The sequence below is a fragment of the Aptenodytes forsteri genome, unplaced genomic scaffold (genome assembly GCF_000699145.1).
Source record: "Aptenodytes forsteri isolate BGI_AS27 unplaced genomic scaffold, ASM69914v1 Scaffold61, whole genome shotgun sequence".
Lineage (NCBI taxonomy): Eukaryota > Metazoa > Chordata > Aves > Sphenisciformes > Spheniscidae > Aptenodytes > Aptenodytes forsteri.
Window position 1 is genome coordinate 4,839,120 of NW_008794443.1, and position 8,810 is coordinate 4,847,929.

Here is an 8,810-nt window from a genome sequence, read left to right on the forward strand (position 1 = left end):
TGCCTTTGGCAAGCCAGTTTCCCGTGGAAGCAGCCAGCATCCAGAGAACCTCTCTTTCTCCAGCACATTTTAAATGAAAACAGTGCATGAATCACATCAAGGAGAAATGGCAAGTTGTTTTCCTTCGCAACTGGTCTCAGAGCGTACAGAAATTCTGTGTTCTAGTTGCAAGGTAAGAGATGAGAAAACCCTGCAATCTAGCTACAGATCAGGTGCACCACATATGCAGAGTTGATATAAACGTCAGGGTAAAGATCAAGGACAATAGTAAAAATGGTGACTGTAGGACTTATTCAGAGCCCTTTATCCCACCCCACGTATATGATACGTGGCACAGAGAGAAAAGGGAGAATATAAAATGCATGGAAAAGAGTACCTGGCTTAGGAAAGATATATCCATCAAAGTCATGCTTCCTAGAGTTGAAAGAAATTCTGGTCCACGGTGTGAGGGACAATAGTCATACCTTGCTCAGTCTCTGTAGGGACGGCCAAACCTTGGTAAATTTAGCCCTTTAAGTTTACAAGTAAATTCAAGTCTGGGTTAAAGGCTAGAACAAGTATCTTTTAAGGCACTAAGGTGTAAGCTTAAGGTAGGGCAGGTTGTTTCAGTCAGTATAAGGCAGATAAGCTGGCAATTTGCAGATGTGCTAGTGAGCCCTTATTAAGGCAGTCAAACATCCTTCCAACACTGTGATCCTTCTGTTTGGGAGAGAGGCTTACTGGGGACAAAAGGAAGCAACTGCCCCAACTATGCTGAGCAGCCAGGCAGAAGCAGCAAACATTACACATTGTGAAGCACAACAGAGGGCCTTAGAAAGGAGATGCTGTGCCTCCCTACGCCGAACTCCCAGGGGACCAGATCAGATGACCTCTAGAGGCCCCTTCCAACCTAAATTATTCTACTGTCCTGTGACTTTACAACTCTGTGATCTTTGGAGTCCTTCTCCAGTAACTGGTGTGCAAAGGACCAGCATTCTACAGACTGGGCTCCTTGCAGTGCCAGGGCACCTAACAAAGACAATGTGTGTCTCTCTTTAAAGATTGGGAATATACCATTTACAGAAAAAATCTGCTGTTTCCAATGGAATGTTTTCAATGGACCACAGCCCACTGCAAACCTAAGTTTCCAAATCACAGCAAGAATAAAAATGGATTATGTATTGCTTTCATGGGCACTAGACATAGATTCTTCAGAGTTGTAAGTCTAAGGGGAAGCCGCTTCATCTGTTTTTTTGCTGTTTATCTGTTCAGTCAAAAGCAGCTGTCCCAGCCTACGTAGTAGAAAAGCTAAGAGGAGTCCAGTGGGAATCTTCGTTCTTTCAGTACTGGCATTAAATGACTATGCTTCTTCCACTGTGGGAACTTCCTCTGTCCTGCAAGAGAAAATAAAAGATTCAGGAACAAGGAAGGATGAATGGAAATCATATGTCTTCCTACCTGCTTTGAGCACCTTAACAAAACCATTCATACATACACACAGCCCAGCTGGGACTAGACCTACACTTCCTTCCAAAACTCGGAAGGGAAAATGATAATGGGCAAAATACAGCCCTTTTGAAAAGACTCCCACCTGGTAAAATTCTGCATATATGTGATAAGGGACACTTAACATTTTTTTATTTTAAAAAACCTTCATTTTTTAAGGGGGAATACACTGTCTAATGTGGAGACTAGCAATTCGATATGAAGCTTTTCACACTTAGGTTGCTACCTGAAATCTAGTCCCAGTGTAAACTGACAAGACAAGCTGTGAACAGTAGCCATTCACTGCCCATATAATGCATGCTCAGTTCTCAGGAGTCCCAACAAGCAAGCCATCCTCTATCACCTGGCCTGGAGAATCACACATTTCTCACCACTATAGCCACCCATGATCTTAAGCCTATTTCATGTATCTTTAGGCATCTTAACCTGGATGCTTTCCCATATGAACCATCTTAAAAATATCACTAAGATACTATAAAAATTAAATGTTGGAGATCAATAATAGGAGAATCATGCACATGTTAAAAGAAATCAGAAGTAAACCAACACCAGAGAGGGTTGCAGAGGGATACTCAGTACTGCTGCCTATTCTGGAAGTGCTTTGTCCCCAGGCAGGGCCAGGAAAACAGCTATTCTAACACCAACATGTACACAGAGCCCCAAATGCCTCTCAGTGGGGACACGAGTGAGAGGGTATAACATGTCACCTGGTGTGGGATGTGATAGGGGACCTACTTTATTTGACTGCTCACTTTGCCCCTGAACACACTATAGCCATGCAACACATGTCTGAAGGCAGGCAACTCAGCAGCCTCTTCACAACCAAGCTGCGCAGGGCACCCAGTGCTCCTTGCCCTCCATTTGAAAGACAACAGGCTGCAGAAAGTAACAAACATTCATTCACTCTCACTCTCCAAAACCCACCTCTTCCCTTAGATGGGAAAGCAAAAAGGCAGCTCACTCACCGAGCGTGGCCCTGCACTGCCTTTGTGCTTCTTGTCCCGACCTGGGATGACTTCTAATGAGCAATAACTGGGGGGTTTATCTTCTGGCCATTCCCGAGACCGGTGCTGCCGCCTGCGGTTTGTTGCTGGGAGACGGACTTGCTCTTCTGAGGAGCTCCAAGACGCCCGGCGAGAAGGGGGAGAGTAGCTGTGCCGCCGCTGACCTGAGTTATTGCTCCTCCTGGCTTGGTGCTGATAGTCTCGCTTCCCTGCAGGCTCCTGTCTCCAGCCACGATGGTGGCTCGAGTGCTCCTTGGCCTCCTCCGGATAGAAACTGCAGCTGCTGCTGCTGCTTTTGCCCCTCTCAGCCTGGCGTGGGGGTGACACATCCCGTCTGGAGTGCTGGGGCCTGCTATTGTAGCCGCCTGTCCTCTGCCTCTGAGGATGGTCCTCTCGTTGCCTGTCCCAGGGCTCCCGACTGTAGCTGGAATGAGAATCCCCACTGGAAGGCAAGGGCCACCTCCGGTTTTCCCTCCTGTCCTCTGCTGCAGAGTCCCAGGGTCTGGGGGTGCGGGCAGCTCTCTGTGGCCGTGAGGAGTTGCTGTTCCCATGGATGGAGGAGATGTGATCAGCAAGAAGAGGTGGCATGATCTCAGAGCCCAGGGAGGACAGCAAGCTGGGCTGCACAGCCTGCTGCTGATGGGAGGGTGGCCGGAGCTGTGACATGTTAAGGTTTTGGATTTCAGACTCCAGATAGTCCAAAACACCCTTGTTAGGGGAAAGCTGAGCTTGTGGCTGCACCACTGGAAGACTGTTCTGCAGAGACACATCTAAGGATAAAAGCACAGGAGAACGCAGCAAGTCAAGGGGAAACAATAAAGAGAGGGCCCTTCTGCACTAATGGTCCTGGCTGAGTCCCTTCTGAGCCTCTCTTCTCCTGCTCGTCCTCACTGCAAGAGCTGCGCGAGTCCCAAGCACCACAGCCAGCACATCCAGACCACACAAGGTAAGGTGCAAAGGGTAGTAACTAGTAAGTTGCAGCATGATCTGTGTTTTGGGCAGCACAGAGGTAAGAAATCAAAGTCATCCAGCACACCGTGAAATATAGTTTATGTATTTAGAGAGCGGAACATTTTTTCCTACAGCATTGATACCAAATCTTATTTTTAAAAAATCAGAGAAAGTTCATAGTGTTTCCTCTTATATCTCATTGAACTGGAAGAAATATGAACCAATACTGCAAAAGAAATTTTTATATATATGCATACATACACACACGTATGTATAGATATAAGTAGCAAATGGAGAAGTTTCTTCACTAGGAGACTGGTCCAGCTCTGGAACAGTTACCCAAAGAAGTCATGGAATCTCCATCCTTGCAGGTTTCCCAGACTTGGCTGGACAAAGCCACAGCTAATGTGACTGAGGTTGGTGACAGTCCTGCTTTGAGCACGAGGTAGGACTAGATGACCTTAGAGGTCCCTTCTACCCAACATCTCTAAAAAGCTGACCTGAAACAAATTTAGGGGAAACTTAAACACAGGAGATTCAAGGACTACGAAAACACAGGCTAAGAAACTGCCTGAGTAACTTATTTGCCCGTTTTCTGCCAGCATACACATGGATTTCCTTGAGAAGACTTAGTGCATTCTGTCTTAAATCATGGTGGCTCAGTCACCAGATCTTCCTGAGGAAAACTGGTGCCCTGGCTAGGAAAAATGGTAACTGTAGAATTAACTAGCGGCCTAAAAAAGTATATACTCAAACATCTTGAATCTAGCATTTAAGATGTTTGCAAACTGTTTCTTCAAACAACAGTTAAGACTCATCAGACACAGAGTAAATCTGTGACTGCTGTATAGTGATGAAAAGCTAATTTCAGATGAAAAATGTGTTATATTTGAGAAGTTATTATGTTGAATTCCCCTATTTTCCTTGGGTGATTAAATAATATTACTGGTAATAAGTTATTGTATTACTCATTTCTCTAGGACTTCAGTGGCTCCATCTTCCCTCCTCCATTAAAGTTACAAATAAATACCACTAATACAAGTGATTTTGGGGCAGAACAACTGGCAAATTCTTCCTGGTTCTTTAGAGAGTCCTTCATTTTTTGCTGCATGCAGGCTAGATCTATTGCACAGAAGGCAGTTTGCCCTTAATAATTTGAAGACTAGACATTTGATAAGAACTCAAACAAATTGCACCTCACTCGTCATGTCAATTTTGGCTATAAGGAGTTGACCGTGACCAGCACAGCAGAACAAAGAGACAGTACCCTCCTCTACCACATGAAGTGAGATAAGCTGGGTATATTTACCCTGCAGTCGCTGGGGTGTAGCACAGATATACCTTAGTTAGCATTAAACCATTTCACCCAGCACCGAGTCTAGCAAGACACTTAGGATGGATAGGCTGTATTTATCCACCCAGGCAAGTCTACAGTACGCTGCAGATGTAGCAGAGCTGTCATGCTAGGACATGCAGTCATGCTAGGAACATCTTTCGCTTTTGTAGTAGAGAGGCTAAAGCCTCACTGCTGAAACTCCCTGAGAAGTCACCTGTTTCTCATCCTGATTTCCCTCTGAAATTATGCCCATGGTCTCACCTTGTTGCAGTAGAGGGTTCAGCTGGTAAGAAGAAAGTTGTGAGTTCCTGTCACCACCTCCGTAGAACATGTTGGGTGACATCCAAGGTGCAAGTGCCTGAGCCTGCTTCATGAACCGATACCGTTCCAGTACTGTAAAAGAAGAAGAAAGCTTACAGCAGCTATCCAGAGAGCACAGCTTGCAGACCACATACCATTTTGCTTGATAGACTGTAGCCTTTGGACGTGATAAGATATATGAAATTCACAGAATGAAAAGCTCTATCCACAAAGGTAAAACACAGCACAGGAAATTCCAACACAAAGTTGTACAGCTTCAAAAAGATACCTAAAACAGAAGAAAAGGGTTACTGCCTGACATTCAGGGTACCGTTCCAGCAACTGGGAACAAATGGCATTATGATTAAGTACACAGCACATAAGCAAATGCAAGAGTTCTACCTGCCCTGTCATTATGACTACGGTTGCGGAAAGGTGGGAAATAGTGTTTCATACAGCAAGACATACCACACTGTTTTCTCTCTTAAAACTCTTTCAGCTCATCATTGGTCCTTTCCCCTTTTGGCTTTGATTTACAGCTAAACGAGACCTTTTTTTGCCACCTTCATGTAGGCTCTGTCCAGATTATATTTTCCACATCATACTCCATCATTTCCTCTCTGTTCCACAAACAGAGCACGCAGAGATGCACTGTCCAGCTTCTTCCTTTCTAGTCTTTCAACCACTCTTGTTGTCTCTCTCTGTAATTTACCTCAGCATGACTGCTAAAATTAAATCCCTTAGGACAGTGCGGTCAAACTGGTGAACAAACTAAACTTCCTGTTCTCAACAGCAATGTCCAGTGTGCCAAAAGAACAAACTCAATGGAAGTTTCTCTCCCTCACTGTTTTTCTACCATTGCTAACTCCAGACCTCTACTCATGGGGTCAGGCTCCAATTCCACTTCACTTTTTTCAGCGCTTCCATCTCACCTCCTCTACACAGACAACCTCACCATCCCTGTCTTCAAAAGCATCGCTCATTGCTGCTTCTTTTTTCAGAATACCTAAAAACATCTTACAGAAACTTACCACTTCTACCACGGACAATCAAAACTTAAGTTTACGAGCAAGTAAATTCTGCAAGCCCCAGACCTTACAAAGCCTGACTCTGCATGGTTTGTCTGTCATTACTGGGTGAAGCTTTTCTGCAACAGGGCCTTTGCCAAATTTCTCTTATATGGCTTCTCTGGAGTTTCAGAAGTGGCAGGTTTTACCTGCCTCTTCTCTGGTCAGGCATGAACAGAACATTCCTGGCTATGCAGTTCAGGAGACAGATAGGAACGTAATTGACTTTGAGACTTTTACCCCTCTGATAAATCTGGCTGAAGTTGGCTGATGAAATTAAAAGCTATTGGAGGGAAAGAGATAGGGGATAGACAGACAGGGTGACTGCATAAGCCTTGCTTCTTTAAGAAACCAGGCTACAGCTAAGCTCCAATTAATTCTGTCCCCTGGGTTCATCTGCAGCAGGCAGCATTTAGACTGCATGCTCTTTGGGACTGAGCTTTCCATTTCAGGTAGCGCTCCAGTTATTAAACATGTCCTCCTTTAGCTGTTTCACTGAATTTATACAAAGCACCACTTGCAGCAAAACAGGGACTGACCATGCCTCTCAACACATCCTTTCCCCACAGTTCATGCAGCTCCACTTTGTTCTCCACTCCAAACTCCCTCCCCCTCCCCAGCCTGGCTCCAACCAGAGTGAACTACAAAGCTGGAAACTTCAGGGGTTTTAATCCTAATCCTCTGATTTTTCTTCAAAGCTGTGTGGCCTGAGGTAGCAGCTTTCAAGCATTTTATATCAAACTTGCTTCGTTATTTTTTTTTTCCCAAGGGATTTTCCTCCAGTTTAGGTTTCAAACTTAGAGGAAAAGAGAAAGAAGAAAATGAAAAAAGGATAAAAAGAAAGGAAAGGCCTTATCTCCTCCTCTCCCGTTCCTCCAGTTATCACCCTGAGAACGTCCTAGAACCTGCTGAGTGCACGTCCCTGGGTTTTGACCACAGTCTTTGCCTGAGGAGTGAAAGGCCCAGCAGCTGTGGGCATACCTACTTAGGGTTCCCCTCCTTAGGGTATGAAGGCAGTCACTAGGACCAAAGTCATCCCATCCCTGTAATTCTCTGATCTCTCCCTACAGCTGAACAAATGCAGAATTACCCTTGGACTTCCTTTGCTACCCTCATCCTCTCTTCCTTCCCCAGATACTTTGCCTTCCAGTTTGAACCTGATATATACTCTGGTTCCCCACCTGCAAAATGGAAGTAAAGTTACAGACCTCTTTTTAAAGGGTACATATTTATCTGAGGAAGGTCAGATTCACCCTAATTCCAAAACTCATACCTGCTATAAAACTTTGGCAGAATGTCGTGTTGTTCCCTCCACTTAGTTCCTGCTGAGAAAGGTTGTTCTTTACCTTTGACAGACTTTACAGCTGGTGGGCCAATTATCCAATTATAAAAAAAAATATTTTCCAACCTAGTCAGACCCAGGTGCAAGTATATCCTATTTTGCACCAATTCATTAGTGGAAAAAGTCCACAGTAGAAAAGGAACGAGTAAGAACAGAAGGTCATACGTATATTTACCCTCGTGGGCTTTTCTCAGAGCTTTCCATGGGGAATATAATTGGCTTGCTCCTGGGGCATGTTTAATATTTCTGTACACCATTTCTGAATTACTCAAACAATGCACTTCTTCTATTACTAGGTTCAAAATCTTGTTAGTTAATGACCTGACTTAAAACACCCAGAATTACCTTGCCTCAATGGCATCCATGACTGTTCAGCAGATCTAGGCTACCCTCTAGTGGCCAATAATTGGGAAGAAATCACCGGTACTCGGCTCGCACTGTAGCTGCTGAGACTTAGTTGAGAATTTCTGACTTCTCTTCAGCTGTGTGGAACTGTTATTCCTTAGGACTGTTTTTTAAGATGTCCCCTGTATCTATCTCCTTGTGGTTTTTAAGGCCTCCAGTTCATTTCTTGGCGTCTGAAAAAGTAAGTCAGAGGCAGGATGAAGTGAAGAGAAGGTGCACTAGAGGAGGGGAGCAGGCACAAGGATCCCTTGCAAAGTGTATAAAGAGGGCAGGCAGCTGGGGTGGAAATCACAGCCACAGAATCCAGCAGCCAGGCAAGGAGGTTGGACTCGTCTGTACCTTCTCTCATGAGCAGGGAGAGGTTTTGGGAACCCTGCAAGAATCCCTCCTAGCTATCCTCAACAGGAGGCAGGAAAGACTACAGCAGCAGTCTAGAGTGTGCTATCATCTCCCACAGCAGAGAAAATCAAAAAAGAACTCACACATATTCTGAAACCCTTTTTTAATGAGAACTAGGAAGTCTGGAGGTGTGAGTCTTTCATCTCCATCACCTCTCCCTCTCTTCATGGAAATAATTTTTCTGCCAAATTTCCATAGCCTCCTCAACACCACGCATTTTACTTGACAGCTTGTAAAGCCCCCAGAAAGTGTTTTGTTTTGTTTTGTTTTCTTTTGCTTTTAGCAAATGAGAGGGATGCTCTGTTCGCTCTTTGCAAGGGCTAAGCAAATTAAGCTTAAATCTGTGACGAGCAAGTTTGGCAAACTGGTAACAACGGACGAGGAGAAGGCTGAGGTACTCAACAACTTTTTTGCCTCAGCCTTCACTGGCAACCTCTCTTTCCACACCTCTCAAGTGGATGGACTGCAAGGCAAGGGACTGGGGGAGCAAAGTCCCTCCCACTGTAAGAGAAGATCAGGTT

General features: G+C 44.8%; 1 protein-coding gene across 1 annotated transcript in view; it reads right to left on the reverse strand.

The window, feature by feature from the left end:
• Positions 1-1,299: 1,299 nt before the first annotated feature.
• The window catches only part of ILDR1 (immunoglobulin like domain containing receptor 1), a 13,851-nt gene continuing 6,340 nt past the window's right edge, over positions 1,300-8,810 (reverse strand). Inside the window, exons 6-8 of the mRNA XM_019474721.1 lie at positions 5,038-5,169; positions 2,451-3,259; positions 1,300-1,373 (exon numbers count right to left, since the gene is read on the reverse strand). Of these exons, the coding sequence (XP_019330266.1) occupies positions 1,332-1,373; positions 2,451-3,259; positions 5,038-5,169 (983 nt within the window). The 3' untranslated portion in view covers positions 1,300-1,331. The remainder of the gene's footprint in view (positions 1,374-2,450; positions 3,260-5,037; positions 5,170-8,810) is intronic.